At 39.6% G+C, this 20,077-nt stretch overlaps 1 protein-coding gene across 6 annotated transcripts in view; it reads left to right on the forward strand.

Annotated features, from left to right (window-relative positions):
• Unc5d (unc-5 netrin receptor D) overlaps positions 1-20,077 on the forward strand; it is a 511,352-nt gene that overhangs the window by 311,182 nt on the left and 180,093 nt on the right. For all 6 annotated transcript variants that reach the window (XM_038327783.1, XM_038327784.1, XM_038327785.1 and 3 more), the window contains exon 4: positions 17,310-17,413. In XM_038327783.1, coding sequence (XP_038183711.1) covers positions 17,310-17,413 — 104 coding nt within the window. The remainder of the gene's footprint in view (positions 1-17,309; positions 17,414-20,077) is intronic.

Below are 20,077 nucleotides of genomic sequence, written 5' to 3' on the forward strand. Positions count from 1 at the left end.
TCCTGCTTCCTGCCTGAAAAAAAATAAATATGGGGAGAAATAAATGCTCATACACTTTTCACATGTATCTTCTTATATCTGTCTTTTCCCATGACATCCTTACAGGTATACTGCCACCTGTGTGAGTGATACTACTTAGAATAGTGGTTCTCAACCTGTGTAAGTTGTGACCCCTTTGGGAAATTGAATAACCTTTCACAAGGGTCGTGTATTAGATGTCCTGCATATCAGATATTTGCATTATGGTTCATAATAGTAGTAATGTTACAGTTATGAAGTAGCAACAAAAATAATTTTATGGTTGGTACTCATCACAACATAAGGAACCATATTACAGGGTCACAGTATTATGAGGGTTGAGAACCACTGGCTTAGATGCTTGGAAGCAAATGCTTAGGTTCAGAGCTGTGAGGCTTGCTTTCCTTGTCCTTGCTTTGCTTGTGTTCATTGTTCTCCCTGGAGCATATGTGTAGCTGCATCTCTCCATCTTTATCCGAGAACTATCGTACTTGCTGCTCTATTCATAGAAGCCAGCTTAACTAGTCTCTGAACCCTGGTGACCTCACCAGCCTCATAAGCCAATTTGGACATCAAAAACCCTTTTCTCTACTGTTCACAGCTTCCAAATTTCACAAATTCAAGTGTCCATCTCTATCTTCCCTGTCTTTCTCTCTTCCTACAGCAGTTTTTGAACTGTTTTCATGATATCTACAATCGAAGTTACTTTTATTTGTGAATTCATTTCCCTTTTTAGATTATGAACTGCCTCAAGATTCCAACATTATTACCTGCCTCTTTTTTTTCCTTCTGAGTCTCTTGCAGACCATATAGATCACCTTTGTAGTAGATACCTCTTTGGATAGCGATGCCATTCACGCAAAGCCTGAATCCTCTTCATGAAAGGGCACCTGTTGGTTGTTTTTGATGATGATGCCCAGCTGTCTGGCTTCCTTGTGAGCCTAGAGCTAATGAGAACATGGAAGACTCATCTTTGGCTTCCCTTGCCTGGAACTGACTACTAATCATGAGCACTGTAGTAAAGCAGAGGTCAACGGGGAAAGGAAATGATGAAGCATCATAACCGTGTTAGCCTATGACTTACATATGTGACCTCAGCAGCTTACACTACCTTCTCTGCTCCAACACTCTCTGGCAACACACACCTCCGTTGTGGAATCAAGTCTTTAATACCTAGTATAAACTGCAAAAAAGCTTGAAACCTTATTTTCTCTTTCCATGGAAAAATGTCCATAAGTTTAGAGAGACAATATTATATTTTTCTTCCAAAGGTCAATCATTTCCTATAGCCTCATATTAACTTAAAGGCTATTATTGAAGGATGTGAGAGTCTTAGCCTCTGGATAATGTTGTAAAGTATGTAAAAATCATCTAGTCATGGGAAGAATGATTGCTGAAATACAGCTGCAGTCCTGTAGCTAGGCTGCACACCAAGGGATGGAGCTGTATCCACCTGAGGCTATGCAGATGCCATTTTCTTGCCAAGTCCTACACTAATGAGTAGCAGGGTTGCAAAAAGGTATGACATGGACCTACAGAAGCAGAGCTGCGAGCATACTTTCTGAGCCCCAGTGCACAAAGTACAAAGTTCCATGTTTAAAAGTCAAGAGTTTGGACCATGAAAGCAGTCTACTAAACCATGCATGGAGCCCTGTGCAATTACATGGAACATAACCTCCGTGAATACAGCGCTGAAACATTAGGTCATATATGTAGCAGTTGTGTAAGAAAGGAAATAACTGGTCCTGGAAACCTAGAGAAACCCTGAAATTGTATCATACAATATTTTGGAGAGGACATTTTTTCCTACAAAGCCAGCAGCAGTATTACTGGGTCTAGGTACTAAGGCAACAAGTTTTGAGTAGGGCTGGGAAATAGACAGGACCAATACTGAATCAGTGTTCCTGCTATAGCAGCGCCCTGTGCAGTACACATGGAGAAGAAAGGTGCATGTGTCTGGCGGTGACATTTGAGAATATATAGTTATGTTAAATGTCTAGATAAGATGGATAGTAGCGTTTATGCATTTTGAGATATCAAGAGTGAAGGGTTTTGCTCTATTGATAGAGTGCTGGTCTAGCATTCAAGAGGTTCTAAATTCAATCTCCTGTACTCCACAATCTCAGTGCTCTCAAGGTAAATACAGGTTCTAGGTCATCAAGCTAAATGGAGAGACAGGCCAACATTAAAACCTATCTCAAACCAATTTTGACATAATAGACTCTAACAAACTTTACAGCCGGCTACGTGCAATTTCCTTAAGCCATTTACTGAGAATCTTAATGTTGACAGTGATGCTGCGATTAAAGGCATGCACTGCCTGGTTTCTACGGCAACAAGTGTGGCTACTGGAATTAAAGGTGTGTGTATCACCACTTCCTCGCCTGCAAGGCTGACCAGTGAGGCTGTTTTACCTTCTGATCTTCAGGCAAACTTCATTTATTAAAATGAAAATGAAGTGTCACTACATTTATTCTGTCGTTTTTCCATATCTGCTTATTAATCATAAAGATTATACTAGTAAATTTGTATGGGAAAATCTTGCTATACTCTACCTCACCTAAGTAATTAGTCTAATATCACCAGCATGGGACAGTCAGTGAGATGTCTCCTCATATGATGAACTGATACTAATTGCTTCAACATTGTTATTTCTAGACATGTACAATCTGCACATACTTGAAGGAAAACACTGGAATAATTACAGTAAAGAACTTTTGACATGATAGATCATTTTAAACCATTTCCTCAAATGCTATCTGAATGACAGGCACTACTGAAGCCACAAGATCAGCGTGGTCCGTCTGTATGAAGCCCTCATTATCCATAGGATTTTAGGGTCCTGCAGTACAAACCCTTGGTGGCTCAAGTGGCTTATGATAAATTCATTGTACTGGCACCTCCTACCATATTCTGTATATCCCTTCTGGATTGCTTATAGTTCTGTGTATATATTGAACAAATGTATTCTGAAAAGCTTGGGGCCAGAAATTTTCAGGTTTCAGAGTCTATTGGATATTAGGGTAACTGCATCTACATTATTCATTGAGCATTTCCAACCCATACATTCAAAATCAGAAAGGCTCCAAATCACAATTTTTTTGGATCAGCAGATTTAAGATCATTTTGTATTGGAAATTCTTTTGTTGTTGTTGGAGTTGTTCAAACTTTCTTATGTGAGTCTCTATAAATTATTGTATTCTACTTTATTGTTTAAACTTTAGGGAATAATAATGAAAATGTATTCTAGACAGATACAATTTGTTTTTAATAATTTCAAACCTACTTAGATTTACTTTGAAAATCTGAAGCCCATGGATATATACTTCTCTTAGGCAATATAAATAATCAGTTATGGGACAGGATGCTAAATTTGCAAGAATTTTTAGGCTAGAATTGTAAAGATCAAAGGCAGTTAGTGTGACACATCTTAGATGCCTCCAATGGTTGGGTCTGTCTCCCTTACCAGTAGTTACTCTTGAGCATGGAAAACTGAAACCTCTGCTGAGTTTCTGTGAACAAAGAGCAACGCTTTCTATGATATTAATAGAAATTGGTCTACTTTTGCTAAACACATGCATGTTTATGAAAGACAACCTTAAAGATGGGGTCTACTGAAAAGAAATGTGTTAGAGAGAAATGAAATTTCCTCAGATAATGTTCTTCCATGATATTTATTGCTAGTTATTATTTTACTGAAAAAGAATTTGCAGAAACGTAGTCACTGACATTCAATGAAATCACAGGTTAATTCTCTCTGATATTCCTTTAGTGAAATTCACCTTGAATTTCTCAAAGATGGCCATTTATATAAAACTTGAGTAAAGCCTTATTGGCAATGAGAATATAGATTTTAGTTCAGTCTATTTTCGATCTTTCCACTAAGTAAATCTTCTAGCAAACCAGCAGTTAGAAAACAAAACAACCAAACAATAACAACACAAAGAAATGAAGTCTCTTCATCTTTGCATACTTTTTGTGACTAGTGATTCTTCTTAGGTCAGTATCACATCTTTCTACCTAAGGAGGGAAATCCAAGATTGTATTCCAGAAATTTCCTAAATAGCAATTTAGGTTGCTGACTTAAGGAAGGAATTGAGCATTTGTGAATAGTTCAGGAACTGAATGTTCTAGGTATCCCAAGAACAAAATATTTTTTCTTTCTTTGAAGAGTTTGTAGTATAAATTTGAGAGAGATAAACTTATAAATAAGAATTTTTGATGGTGCCTGGCTACTGCTATATTCAGTGTGCATGAGGAGTCCGCCAGGACAGCTGCTGATCTCAGGGGCCCAAGAACAGTTCTTAAGTTACTAAGAAACATAAATCTTGAAGAAGAACATAATTCTTGAGGAAGACTGAAAATTTATCTGAAAAGGAATTAACATGAGCATGTGGCTACTGAAATATGAAACTGAGGAGGTAAAGTAGGAAATTTTAGGTACATTCCAGGCATGGGATGTTTTCTGATTAGGTTTCTGGATTAAGTAGCTGAATTTCTAGCTATTCTATTAAGTATAATTATGAATATAGCAGAACAATATTTTCAGGAACAAAGTATGAAGTTTAGTGTTTGATTATAGTGTGTGAAGATGCGCATGACCCATGTGATAGCCAATGGACTATATTTAACTATGCAGTTTACTTTTGAGTCTGAAGCCCATGATATAAGATAAACATCAAAGCCCTAAGTTGGAGACCTTGGAACATGAGTAATTTGGATAATTTCTTTCTGGAAATATAGGAGGAACCGTTTTCAGTAGGAATACCTAAGGTACTTTTAATTCTATGTGTTCTCCAGCTCTCAAACTGCTGGTGAGAAGAGAAAGGATGGTGAGCTGTGAGTGAAATTCCTTAAGAGGAGAGGGGAGAAACAGAGAAGCCATGAGGAAGGTAAAGATAAAATCAGAAGAGAAGATAAGTGGTCCATGGCAAAGTAGAGATGGTTATGAGGAAAAAATGGTCAAGATCAGTGTTATCTAAAGATTATGGGAAGATGTATCCATTAGTTTTGACATGAGAGCTGCCATTGAGGACAACCAATGAGAGAAGTGATGTGAGATGTGTAGACTTAGGAATTAGCACAAAGATGTGAAGTTCATAGGATAGAGATGGATGACTCTCCAAGAAGTTGGACTATGTAGGGTAGAGTTAGAGTGTGGCTAGAGGTAACCATTTCAGGGCTAGATGATGCTCTAAGGCAAAAGTGAAGACCGTCTTTGTAAATGTTTGCAGAGAAGGAAGAGGAACAAAAGAGGAATGAAGAAATCAAATCAGAAAACCTGAACTAGACGTCTGGGCTCAGCCAACCAGCTTCAACTCTACTGATTGCTGAGACCCACCATAGATGATACTTACAGTCAAACTCAGAAGCACATTAATGCCCCAGTTTTCTTGCTTCAGTAATAGCTTCTCATGTGCTTTTAATAAGACATGAAAACTATCTTTGACTCTTCTTTCCTCCCATCACATAGCATTTAGCATCAAGTTTGGATAAATATGCCTCCAAAACATACTGTAGAGCTGTCTATCTTATAATCACTGTTGCTCTAGTCGACTTCCTCTTCTTCCCACTTCCACTCTATTGCTTTAAGGTCCATTTCCTACACAGAAATCTGAATGTGTTCTTTTAAACTCCAGTTAGTCATCTGTATCAACCCTCACCAAGGTCAGGGGCCATTACAGAAGGAGGAACAGAAAGATTTTAAGGGCCAGAGTTTGGTGAGGACCAAAGTAAAACAGCATGTTTTTAACATGACTAGATTATTGCTCTCAAGACCTCACAGAAGCTGTGATTGCCTGCCTAAGAACTGCACAAGATCAAACCAATTGACAGTCTAGCATGGAGGCAGGAAGAACTTAGTCTCCACCCCAACCGAGAAGCTTTGCACAGATGATAACTTTGGAGAAATGGAGAGTCTGTTTTCTCTAAGAGCATAGTTTCTGGTAGGTCCACCATACTCCAGTGGATGGCCCCATCCATGAGTACATGAGTCGCACAAATTGTCCTCATCAATTTATTGTCAAAAAAGATATAAAGTTGAGAAAGAGGGTGTAGGGGTGGAGTTAGGGGCAATAGTGCACATGAATGTGATCAAATTACATTCTATAAAATTCTTAAAAAATTACTATACCTTTTTTAATTTCTCAAAAAAATATAAAGGACTGGATTATGCTATTCCCACATCTCAACTCCCCCAAATGATTCTCCAAATGTACCACTGACTCTTTAAGAATTAACTCCACTTCTATACTTCAGCATTTTCTCTCTCTATGTGGATTTTTTTCTTCTTCAGCTTTCCACAGTTGATCCTGGTTCAGAGCCCTTTTGATTCTCTTTTCTTGGAAGTTATCCACAAGAGCAAGTAGTTGGCTTTCTCTGTAGCTTTTATTTTATGTGTAATATTTACTATGTCTTCTTTTTTTTTCTCATGGTTTATTTTTTTTTATATTTAAAAATTTCCATCTCCTTCCCTCCTCCTCCCACCTCCCTCCCCTCCTTCTCCCCCTTCCCTCCCCTCCTTCTCCCCCTTCCCTCCCCTCCCCTCCACACATACCTCCCCTCCCTCCCTCTCAAGGCCAAGTCTTCTTATAATATTTAGCAGCAACTGTAGGTTTGGCTCTAACAAGTTTTGGTCTAAATGATTACTTGGATCTGCCATGATGTGGCACGATAGGGTTAAGGAAAGCAAATGGGTTTCCTTCATTCTACAGAGATGTATAATGGGGCCAAGTCTAGTGCTAGAAACTCAGTGGATATTCTGTTGTTTCAATACTCATGACACTTGCCAAATGTTGTCTTAGCTGACCTTCCTCGCCTCAGAGAGATTCAGGGTGAGTGAAAAATCAAAGATCGAACAATGCAGTTAAAATATATTTCTTCTTGCTGCAGGGTTGACTTTTCCTTTTTTGCCTCTTTCTTCCTTTTTTTTATTCCCACTCTCTGCAGTCATGGTACTGAATCATAATGAGGAGGTGAACATTGAATGCTTGGGGTTATTTTTAGGTCATTTCTTCTGAAACTCATCGCAAGTTCATAGCTCTCTAATTTCCTGTGGAGGGCTATGGAGGTCATGGAGGAAAGTCAGAGATGATTCTTCACTTCTGTGTCATTCTTAAAACTTGGTTCCATCAGCCATGGAGTTCATTGTGTATTGGAATGCTCATCAGGATGCCAGGCTGCAAGCCAGTGCTTGTAGGTGTGAATAAAGCACCTTCAAGTTAGGAATTCTAACAGGAGAAAGATGAACTGTGCATGGACTGCTTGGGAATTGAGCAGCCCAGAAAAGCTGACGATTTTGCCACTGTATCTGGTTTTTTTCTTTTTTCATCAAAAGTACTTTGATTTGGTGGTTATCTGTATTCACCTAGAACTCAATTTTTCTCATTAGCGTTGCAAAAAGAGCAGTCATGCTAACATGTGGAATATGGGTTTTATAGACAAGTTCTCCCTGTAATATCCCATGAGGCATGATAAAAGAATATATAAAATATTCCATTACATTTACCTATTTTATTTAAAACCCTAAAACATGCTATATTTTTACCTAGTAATTTCCGAAGATTTTTTTATATTTTTCTGTCAACGATTGTTGGTAAGTTTTAATATAATTCAGTGAAGATTCAAGTATCCTTCATGTATTCACCCAAATAGTCAATATAACCAAGACTCAGAAATTCATTCCTTGTCACTTGGAGACAAAGCAAACACAAGAAATCCTTAACCTGTGTTTTCTTTGTGTAGTTCTCCTACTTGAAGCTTCTTCCTGGGGGAAAATAGTGCTAAGTGTTTTTTCAGTCACATTGGTCATGTTGTACACAACATGTATACCACATAAACCCACTAGACCAAGAATATGTACCTATAAGCAGCTCCATACAGTGACCATTATGGAGTCTCATTCATAAGAATAAAAGACCCTGAACTCATGTCTTATTGTTTGTCTGGGTAAGACCTGATGTTAAAAAGAAGTAATCAGTACTGATAAGAAGTAATCAGTACTGATAAGAAGTAATCAGTACTGATAAGAGACAGGGAAAAGGCACAAGAGAAGCAGGCACTCAGGGCTATGGACAGGCTGAGTTCACCCTGGCAGAGTGCTGAGAGGAGACTGGCAGAGACAGCGCATGTGCTGGAAGGACTTAGTAGCCACCCAGATGATAGAGTTATGCTGCATCTCTTCTCTGCCTTGAGTGGCCATTTTACATGTGGTCATTATCTCATTCTCTTTCTTGAGATTTGGTTCACTGAAGACAGATTCGTTCATTGAAGTCACAATGTGAGGCGTATTTGATTTCCACCTTTCTTAGATTCATAATTAATTTTTCTAGTTTCCCACTTGTCATCCCATTCTCAGGATTTGATGACTTCCGCATGCACTTCTATTATTTATTTATTTATTCTTTTGCCCTTGTAAATGAGAGAAGCCAAACATATGTGCCAAACGATGTGCTTTGCTGGGAGCAGCTCAGTCAAAAGCAGGCTAAATTTTCAAAGTGCTTTCACAAACTGGCGACTCTTTCCAGCTACCACCAGGATCCCTACCGCTGGCAAAGCCAGACCTATTCTCCTGCATTGTCATTGCTACCTATTAATCTGTGCTACTGCAGGGGAAAGTAATGACAGACAATGCTAGTGATAAAATGTTTTATGAATGACAGCCACCTCCCAGAAGGATGACTGGGCACAGAGTTTCTCATGGCCCTGAAATTATTTTACGATCATGGCATCATCCTTGAGGAGCCTCTGTGGCCCGGGACTTCTTGCATTGGCCAAGCATCCCAGGGTGTCAATAGGCAGAGTCAGCAGAATGTCGTACTCTGGGGAGGAAGTCACATGGGGAATATGGAGAGTACCATGTTGACTCATGTGAGGCAGATATGCTCTTCTTCTATGGCTGCTACTGAGTTTTCTATCAGAAGTCAGTTATAACTGTAGTACTCAGGGGGTTTCAGACAGACGGGGGAATGCCTCATCTATGCTGCTGGCATGCAAGAATCTCTGTGTGGAAGTCTGTCTTATGAGCAGCTGTTACTTGAGGCCTCCTAAGAGCAGTAATTAGACTGGAAGAGCCAAGACAAGGTGTCCTGAGTGGTGTGAATAGCCTGTTATCGATATGAGTCATCAGAACCTAAAGCAAAACAGAAAGGTCTTAGCCAAGCTGGCCAGAGAGGCACAGAGAGTGTGCTGTCACCTGGCAGGGCACTTGTCATATGCTTCTCTGGGGACCTGGAGTCAGTAACAGACTTCTCAGGCCATTAGTGTTTAGGGTCCGAAGACTGAAGCAGAATCAGATAGAGCCACTGGGCCCTGACTTCCATTTTTACCGGGCATTTGCTATGCGTCTGAATCAGGCCTTTTATTACAAAACAAGTCCTGCATTTGGCTGGGTTGCAAATTCCCTTTATGTATGACAAATGTGGTTTGTTGTTCCTTCTGAAAAAACAGGGTGGGAAAGATTCAAAACCGATTTGAAACCAGTGTAGTTGGACAACTAATGGGACACAGTGTCATCCTCCTGCGTCTTAACAAATGGCTTCGGCTATGACCATTAAAAAATGGCTATGATTTTTCACTGGCTGATTTGGTTTGAATGTGTAAATTATTTTTATTTCATTGCATTAACTGCCAGAACATTGAATGAGCCGATAAGTCCCTGGTGTTGCTGAGCAGCAGAGAACTATTATTCGGAATTGAATTTTTATTGATTTTCGTGTGCTACAATGACTTTTCTAACATAGTAGCATGAAAGGAAAATGAGAAAAAGGCCAAATAGGGCATGGGGTGAGGAAGAGGTGGCTGTTGTGTCCTATGGTCCAGCCTAAAATATGCCACTTTGGGGCAGGTGCAACTGACTCTGGATGACTCATTGCTGATTTATATGATTTATAAACAAGACACGTACCTGGCTTCCTCACCTCCTGCTTCTCTTCCCTACCCCTCTTACTGTGGTTCTAGTCATCTTGAGACTTGTTGACATTCAGCTATAGAAATGGACAGGGTAACAGAGTGCAGGGTAAAGTCACAGGGACAGAAAATGCAGTGACTTGGTTTATACTGATGGTGTCACACATGGGAATGCCACTCACACACACGCATGCACATATATGTGAAAAAGACAGTGGATAGATAAGTACATCATTTTAATAACAGTCTTGTTATTAAAGGTGTGTTATTAAACACATCTGCCCATGTTTTCTTCATCCTCTTCACTTCTGAGAACGTTATCAAGTGTCAAGTGCTGAAATGGAAACTTATAAATAACTTAATTAATTAGTCCTGTCATTTAACAGACATTCATCAGGAGACAGTAAATGCCATTCCAGGTACCAAGGTGTATTGCCTTTCTTACTGGAACAAAATGCCTACAGATAGATTTATTTTAGCTCTATTTTAAGGCAAGGAAGGAATGGTGACTGAGGCCCAATTGTGTCTGGGAATTAGGAAGCACAGAGAGACTTGAACTATTACTCTCACACTCCACCTTTAGGACTTCTGCCCAAAAGATCTCACATCCTTTCTAGACAGTACCACCAGCTAGAGTCTATGTGTTCAAAGACATGAACCTGGGGGATGGGGCGTCCTGCATCTATAGCAAAAGAGAGATGCAACAGTAAGTGAAAACAGTTTTCCCCCAGCCCCACCACTAAAATAAAATTGGAGGAGTGCTTGAATTCATGGGTCACTGAGTCTTGAAGGCTATGTAATCTTAGATTCTCTCTTTGATAGATGTGGTGAGAGTGAACCTAGATGCAATAACATAAAAACAGGGAGCTCTTCTGCCCTGAGTCCTGGCTCAGTGTACAGTCCAGACAAGATGTGGGAACGCTGCAAACAGTGGGCTTGTTTTTTCTGGTGTTTGGTGTTTGCAGGTATGAATGGATCTGATCATCCCATAAATATTGCCAAATGCAGAGACACTAAAAGTAATTAATGGCAGCCATAATCACTGAGAAGTAAAGGTTTGAAATGTTAAATAATTTTGTTTTAGGGCTTCTTCTATAACAGAGATTCGTCTCAAACAATTTACTGTTTACAACTGATAGTTTTATCTTTTTTAACCACATCTAAAATATTTAAGGTTGTACATCATATATGTAGTTCAGTTAATTTTATTTGCATATAATAACATAATTATTATCTGATACACAACTAATGATGAAATCAAAGCGTAGAAATATATTCAGACTCTGCCTCATCAATAAATACTGATAGAAGAAATGTCAGAAGAATATCCTTCTCCAATTCAAGAGAGGTAGCAATGAAAACATTCTTTTCAGAGATTAGAAATAAAAACATAAAAACAGAATGCTAAAATGGAGGCAATAGTGAAAGTGAGTGAGTGAGTGTGTGTGTATACCCATGTGATTGTGTGTGTGTGTGTGTGTGTGTGTTTATATCCATGCATGTAAGGGTTGTCAGTATAGCCACAGATCATGTCCCCTCTGTGTCTTCTGACTTTGATTGAAAACAGGCTCTCTAGATGACCTGGGACTTTGCCAAACAGTGTAGGCTAGTTTGCTGGCTTCCCTTCTGTCTCACTGTCCCTGGGGTTATAAGATCATGCCCCATGCCTGGCATTTCCTGTGGGTTCTGCAGATCAGCAGTCAGGCCCTCTCACTTTCAGTGCCAAGCACTTGATGACTGAGACATCTCTCCAACCCCGGAGAACCACGATTTAAATCAGTGAAAACCAGACACTATCAATTCAGCCTAGAGTGTATTCTGTAAGATGGTGAGATCCTCCCTTTCTACTTGATTCTTTCTCAATGAAACATCCCTCCAGGCACTCAGTTGAGTCACTGGGCTGCCCCTGAGGACCCTCTTCCTTCTTTGCCTCTTTCTCATCATCCTACCTCTTAATTGCTTGTGTACTGTCTACCTTTGCTGTGAGAGCATTGCAGTAGGTGGGCCAGGATGCTGTATGGCACTTCCACTAAAATAACTTCACTGTTCGACAGGGTCCAGTCCCTCAACAGTGTGAAGGAAAGTGGCTGGGGCACATTTCTCTGAACACTGATGTCACACAAAGGGAAGGGCTACCCAAGAAAGAGTTTAAATTTTCAATTTTGTACTGTCATATGGAAGTAGTTATATTCTGTAACAAGTACATATTTACCTAGTGACTTTTCTCCAATATTAATAAATATATATCTTATAATATATGTATATATATATATATTATTGAGATACTGTGCTATATTGTTTAGCATTTCATTATCTATAAATTAAATCTTAAATACCATGACCTTTGAATCTTTCATTTCTGCATAATATTCCATCGTATGAATGCATTAAATGATACTAACTATTCCCACATTATTAAAGATTCCAGTTTTTACCTGTGTTTCAGTGAGGGTTTGAGGCACTATTAGGCTACACACATTTTTCTCCACATAGTTCTCTAATCATTTTCATAGCTGTACTTGTAGGATTATAGAGTTGTATCAGTGAAACTTTAAAAATTATAGTGTTACTGCAATATCCATAGAACATGCGATTCTCTTAAATATAGAAATCAATAGTCGTGAGTACAGTAACAGATCTATAACCATCATCTAGGGCAATTTTAGGTGTTTTTTATATTAACCAAATGGTTATTATTAGTCTTCTTCCCTCACTCAAATTCAGCCCCAGCTGACTCTTAACCTATTTGTTTACTTTCCAACGTTATCAACTATTGTGGCTATTTCAAATAAATGGAATCATACAATATATAGCCTTTGGTGAATAGCTTTATTTAGTTAATATGGATTATGCATTTAAATTGTAGCCATGTTATATCATGCATTTAGTATTTTGCTTTTATTGAAAAATAATATTCTATTATAGGCCACATATTATATATCTGTTTATCAGATAATTTCCATATAATTGGACCTTGAAAAATAATTTGATACATTTACAACTTGTTCTTCATATATAGCTGGTCTTTTCTTCTAGTAATATTCAAGACGATTGCAGCCAGATTTTATTTCTAACCAGGGAATTGAAATAAAGAAACAAATAAAACTGTTTCACTTAGAAGAGGAAAGAGATGTGCTGATAGTTGCTACGCTAGCATTTCTGAAATAACTGTTGATTCTGCCCCATTGCTTATCTTTAGCCATTTGTATCTTCTCTTTTATAAATGGTTTCCTACCCCTTTGTCATTTTATCTTAGCATATCTCTAATTTTCATTGTGCTTCATAAGAAATTGTTTAACTTATTAAAGCCATTAACTTCACAGTGTTCTGTTTACAATGCTTTAGGAAAAATGATTTTATTTTTAACTAAATACCTGTCAATCATTTTCTTGATGGCTTGTTCTTCAAGTTAAAAGAAATCCCCCTTTTCTTAAGGTTCTGGAGATATTTTATTACTGCTGCTAAAATGTTTTTATTACTATGGCATTTATTTTAGTATAAAGCAAGACATAGACCTACAGTTTTTTCTTCAGAAAGGTAGTGACTCATTTTAATACCTTTTCCCACTTAATTTATCATGTACTAAATTATACTTTTTATTTGAGTGTCTCTGAAAAATGCTCCACTTTATAATTAATTTGTATCTGATTTATGATAAAATCATCGCATATTAATCATCATAACTTTATCACATGATATAGTAATACATAAGACCTTAACCTTGTTGCATAGCCATTGTGCTTGAGAAGCGTTTTTATGTATTAATATTTAATCTTTATAAAAGATATTTGTAGCCAGGTTTGGTTATACATGACTTTAGTCTCAGAAAGCAGAAGACAGAGGCAGCTGGGTCTCTGTGAGTTCAAGGTTGTCCAGGTCCATGAAGAGAATGACAGACCATACAGGGCTACATAGTGAGACCCTGACTCTAAAAATAAAAAGATATGTTGGGCAGTGATGGCACCTGCCTTTAATCCCAGCATTCAGGAGGCAGAGACAGGTGGATCTCTATGAGTTTGAGCCCAGCCTTGTCTATAGAGTGAGTCCCATGGCAGGCTCCAAAGTTACAGAGAAAATCTGTCTCAAAAAGAAGGAAGGAAGGAAGGAAGGAAGGAAGGAAAGAAGGAAAGAAAGGAAGAAACAAAGAAACAAACAAAGAAACAAACAAAGAAAGAAACAAAGAAAAACAAAGAAAGAAAGAGAAAAGAAAAAAGAAAAGGCTGTATGTAGTATGAATTATTATCCTGTTACAGGTGCAGAGACTAAGGCAAAGAGAATTTAAGGTATTTGTTGAATGAAGGTGTTCATAGTGTCATGCTAGATTCGAACACAATTGCTCGATCTCAAATTTTAATGTATCCTCAATGCCCTATTTTAGCTTCTTAGTTGTTATTTCCTTTTGATGTCACAGAACTTGAATTAGAAATTCTTAAAGATGAATGTTGCTTCTGGACCTTCTGGTCCGTCAGTTCTACAGTTCCCTTATTTTTTGCAGCAATCTATTTGTTTTACATGTCTGGAGATAGTTTGCCCATTATTAGAACTTGTGTGGGTCCCTGTGTGTATCTTTCTAGATCTAGAGAAACTGCTGTTACTTAGATTGTCTATTCAGAAACTAATTAGTTTGCATGGCCTGGAGTGAGAGTCCTTAGATAGAACAGGAGACATTGGCTGCTGTATCAAAGAGTCTATTTCTGTAATTTTGAATATGTTCAGGGACTAGTTGGGATCTATATGTGGATTCCCCTTTTTTTAATATTCACAGATGCAACCTCCTTGGGAGGACAGGCCAATCCCCAGACTTGGGTTTGAATCAGAAAAACCTGAAGTCAGGGATTTTCTTATGTGTAGTGATATCTGGCTCTTGATGGGGTACGTGTTATTACTGATGGATTCATCCTTGTAGACTTTATCTGCCCTTCCCCCGTGTTCCTCTGTCTTTAGTTTTATATCTGCACCTTGGAGAGTGATAATGCATTTCCTGATGGACTTTTCAAATGATTCCAAGTATTAGTGGGATATGAAAGCAGGATAACTTGGTCCTCACTTGGATCTGATTCTCCCATATGAAATCTACTAGAGATCCCCCAATACCGTCATTATAAGAAATAAACAGATCCCAGTGTCAATAAAGGGTATTCCATTGGAAGAAAAATGATCTTTCTGCCTGCTGATGCAAGGCATATATAAAATAAAGTAAGGGTAACCACTTATTACTGTCATAGTTAGCATTTTATTGCTGTAAAGAACCACCATGAACAGGCAAATCTTACAAAGGCAAACATTTTAATGGGGCTGGCTTACAGCTTCACAGGTTTAGATTATTATCCTTATGGCAGCGTGCAGGCAGACATGGTGCTGGAGAAAGAGCTGAGAGTTCTACATCTAGATCTGCCATCCTACCTAATAGTGCCACTCACTATGGGCCAAGTGTTCAAACACATGCATCAATGGGAGCCATTCCTGTTCAGACACCACAATTACCATTTTTATTTGTGCTGGGTAGAGACAAGAAGCATTATCAGAAGAATGTGTTGAAATTCCTGCTGTTATATTTGTGGTTTACTTGGTTAAACACAGAGAATTAACAATAGCAAAACTCAGATGTTAATTTGCTAGCACTGGATAAGATGCCTGTCAGCAGATAAATTGACCAAGGAGATGGGAAGCAATGGGGAGGACAACACAGTAATCATGCCATCCACCTGACAGCCAGTACCACCCTGGCATCTTGGCTGTTGAACTCCCTTTCGTTCCTGTAGATGAGTTTTGAAATAATTCTGAGCAGTGAGGCCCTTCTTGAGCAAGAGTTTGAGCTCTGCAATCTCTTGAATGACAGAAAAACCTGTCCTGCAGTGGGATTGTGCTTCAAACAGACTTCCAACTCTGGACTTACTCCCTCTGTGCCTTGCTTTTGTTGGCAGTTTTGTGAGTCCATTACACAGAGAGTTGGGAGATCTGAGCCATTAGGGCAATTTAAAGACCTTGGACAAAAGGAAGCTGCCTCTAGAACTCAATTCTGGACAGCAAAGAATGAGAAGGCAGATTTCCATTCCAGAGACGTGAAAAGCCCTCTGAATATACAGATGCCATTCATCTCTGGGAGCAAAAGCATTCAGAGAGAAGTGAATATGTGCATGGCTGACCTAGTTATTCATCGAGTGTTTTTTGACTTGCTAAAAGCAAGTTTAATGTATTTATACAATTTATAAAGATGTAACTGTTTCTGGAGCTCTGCTCTTTACAGGGGACATATTTCATGTGATTGTAAGCACCGAAGAAAATTAAATCAATAAATCCACAGCCTATAATTTGAGATACTCCATTTGAAGAAAGAATACATTGTCGAGGAGGGAGGAGACAATGCTTTTCATGGAGGAGGGATTGTAGACAACCCTCCCTGGCTTGGCTGTCCTGCGCATCCAGGTGACAGGAGAATTACCTTGTTCAGGATGAGCATCAGAGGGTTGTGCTGACACCTCCCAAGGAGCCAGGGCCAGCTGCCTACCCTTTACAAAGGCAGAGGAGAAAGCTATGCAAATGAAGCTGGCTCTCTCCCGGCTGCACTGGCCTCTTCTCCTAGCAGGCCGCGCTGGTTGGCAGTCCAGGCTGAGTGTCAGGAAGCAGATGAGTTTTCCCTCTCGCTGGCACTGATGCATTCTGTGACCACTGGCAAGCCAATTAACCTCCGCAAGTGTCACCTCTCCATGTGTAAAAGGTTAATAGTGCAGCTTGTTTGCAAAGTGCCCGGAGCCCTGTGTGAAGGGCACTGCCCGGCGTACCCAGCATGGCTGCTTGACTAGAGGGCCTTGCGTTTCTTAATTATATGTCCGGTTGGGTAGGTTATGGATTTTTGTTGTGACTGGCGATGGCCCTTTCTCCCTTGTTACAAATAAAAAGACTAATAGGTGATCTCACTCTATTACTGTCTTCTACAACTCCCCAGAGGGTTAAAGGAATGACAGAGGTTACAGATTAATAATGTATTCTTCGGTGAACAAAAAAAAAAAAAAAAAAAAAAAATCATGTGCATCTCAACTTCATAATGGCTGAGGACAGTAATTTATTGGGCCAAGTGTTTCATTGGATGCTGAACAGATAAAGCTGGCAAACACTCATGAAATTATGAGGATTTTTTTTTCTTGTCTCCTAATAGTTTTTCTTCCTTCACAACCATATGGTGGTGAAACTGTTTTGTTAAGGTATGATTCGGATGCATTCATGAGTATTGGAAAAGTGAGACTCTGAAGTGTCAGAGAGTGACATATTTGTGTGTGTCTAACTTTTTGACACGAAGCTCGCTGTTTTATTGTATTGGGGCCGTGTGTGAGTAACACCAGTCCTAGCTCAAAGTGGCATACGCATTGTCTTGTGCTTCTTTGCAGATCTGCGGAAAAACTTTGAACAGGATCCACAAGGCAGGGAGGTGCCTATTGAAGGCATGATCGTGTTGCATTGCCGCCCGCCAGAGGGAGTCCCTGCAGCAGAGGTAAGAAGGGCTCCACCATGAGGAGACAGGCCTGTCCTCAGTGAGAGGACAGAAACCCATGTGGCCAAGAGGAATGAAAGAACCTAGGCCTGCCGTTCTTGCTGTCTGCTCTCCCTTGCAAGACATAGTGAAGAAGTCATGGTGGGGAAAGCTGGGGATGAAACTTGCTTATTGGCAACATTCTGATTGACATACAGTTCTTGATAGGCTGTGCTCTTGATTCTGAGTGATTCCTAGGACCAACTTTGGTTAGGACTGCCTGTTTTGTGCAGTGCCTGTGGGACCCCTCTGTTCATTAACAAGGAGCACTGCCTGGAAATGTGCCTGGAGAGGAGATGGTTAGTGTCTGTTCATTCTTCACTTGCTTACAGACCAAGCATCTTCTGAACTTCTGGTATGCCACAGTCTCTGTGTGGCTATGGTATGCAGTACAGCCACTGTGAGCACCTAGAATCCAGAGTCACCATGGCTTTGGAGTCCAGACATGTTTCCTAGAAGACCCCCCTCCCCGTGCTTACTAGGAAACATGTTTGACCAGGAGTGGCCTGGCTTTCTAAATCCTTGATCACTCTTAACACAGGTTCTAATTGACTAGTAATTTAATTACTGGGAGCAAACCTAAGAGTGAGCAGGAAGGATATTGTTCACGGGATTTTAGAAAATAATTGTATACCATTATCCTGTATTCAGCAATAACTGTTCCAGCCATGGCTCTTCAGTGTGAATCTAGGAACTTGTAGTTCCTTTGCTTAGAAGCAGAAAGACTTTAAAGAAGAAAAACAGATACAAAGAAAAAAATCAGAAACATCTGTCGTCTGTCTTTGCTAAAATACCTGTATTATTTGTACTGGGAAAGAACAAAGGAAGAGAGGAAATGAACACACATGCGCAAACGCACACATACCCACACACACACTTGCATATTTAGGCAGAAATCCTGCTGGATGGATGCTACCCAGGCTCAGATGGTTTGCAGAAATGAAGTAAACGGACTTGAAAATTGAAGTGAGTGCACTATGCATGATATGAAATAATTAGAAATGAAAATGCTTATTTTTAAATTTTTACTTAATGTAGAACAAAAAGTTATTAATCTTCTGCCACTTTCTTACATCGAGCAATGTTGTGTGTCCCATCTTGTAAGCAGGGCACTCCGTTCATAAGAGACTGTGTCATGTTGTTTAGGGCTTCCTGTGTTCCCATGGGTCTGCCCGCCATGCATATCATCCTCTGCAGCTCCCTTGCCCACCTTTGGGAATCCCACCTTACAAATAGCTCAGCACAGATGCATGCAGCTTCTGCAGGCCCTGCAAACGGAAGGTAGGCCCAGGTGGGAAAGAGGCTGATGCCCACGGTTAGCAATCTACCTGCAAGAAGTTGTATATTTAGATGTCTAGGAGTCGATTTTCATGGCTGGAGGAAGCTTAGTCGTTTCCCTGGTACAGCCTTGGCCTTTGAGAGGCAGGAAAACCAATATCAGATCAATGACCCTACAAAGGCCTCACAGCCATATATGGTCTCTCTTCCACATCTCTTAGGGGGTCTCTGAAGTACTTGTGGGAAATGCACATGCTTCTGCCTTACAGGGTCCAGCAAATGGTCCTTCTGCTATCACAGCCACTGTTCTGTATGTACTGCTCTGCAGCCGCACCTTCTTCTCTCGTTTTCCCAGATGCACCAGCCACGCTTCTACCTCAGGTCCCTTGCACGTGCTGGGTCCAGCAGCCACCGTCTTAGTAATTCTCCCTTTAGGGCCTATGCAAATATCACCCGCTTAATGTGGATGGCTGTGAACACTCTGGAAAATGTCACCCTCACCCTCCACACGTACCCTTCTCAGTCTCTTCCCCTTCCTTTTGTCTCTTTATCTCTTGTCACTCATGCTGTATCAGCTTTGTTTGTTCTCTGTTGTCCTACTGGAACTTGAATAAGGAGATCCTTTGTGTGTGTTACCCATCCCTGTGTCACCAGATAATGAAATGGGCTCACGTGCCTGTTCCCAAAAGGAAGGAAGTGACAGATAATGGAAAGCTGTAAAGAAAATGGATTCCTTGCATACTGGTGGTAAAGAGGTAAATTTAGTCCAGCCACTGGGGAAAACACTAAAGAAGTTACTCAAAAACAGAAAGATAGATAGATAGATAGATAGATAGATAGATAGATAGATAGATAGATAGATAGATGATAGAGATAGATAGATAGATAGATAGATAGATAGATAGATAGATAGATAGATAGATAGATAGATAGATAGATAGATAATAGATGATAGATAGATATAGATAGATGATAGATAGATAGATGATAGATAGATAGACGATAGATAGATAGATAGATAGATAGATAGATAGATAGATAGATAGATGATAGATAGATGATAGATAGATAGATAGAGACATAGACATAGAGAGAGAGAGAGGGAGAGATAGAGAGAGAGATACGACTGCTGTGTGACGCAGGATTTTGCTATGGGACATATATCTAAACAGTTGAAGTCAGGATACCTACAAGGCATCTACACCTCTTCATTTTCTGAACTCCAGTCATAGTCGCAATATACGGAGTCAGCCCATGTCTGTCGGCAGACGGACAAAGAAAGGTAACACGGTTCATATAATGTGGCATCAGTATACTTCAGCCTTTACAAAGGATGTCATTCTATTC

The sequence above is a fragment of the Arvicola amphibius genome, chromosome 4 (assembly GCF_903992535.2).
Source record: "Arvicola amphibius chromosome 4, mArvAmp1.2, whole genome shotgun sequence".
Lineage (NCBI taxonomy): Eukaryota > Metazoa > Chordata > Mammalia > Rodentia > Cricetidae > Arvicola > Arvicola amphibius.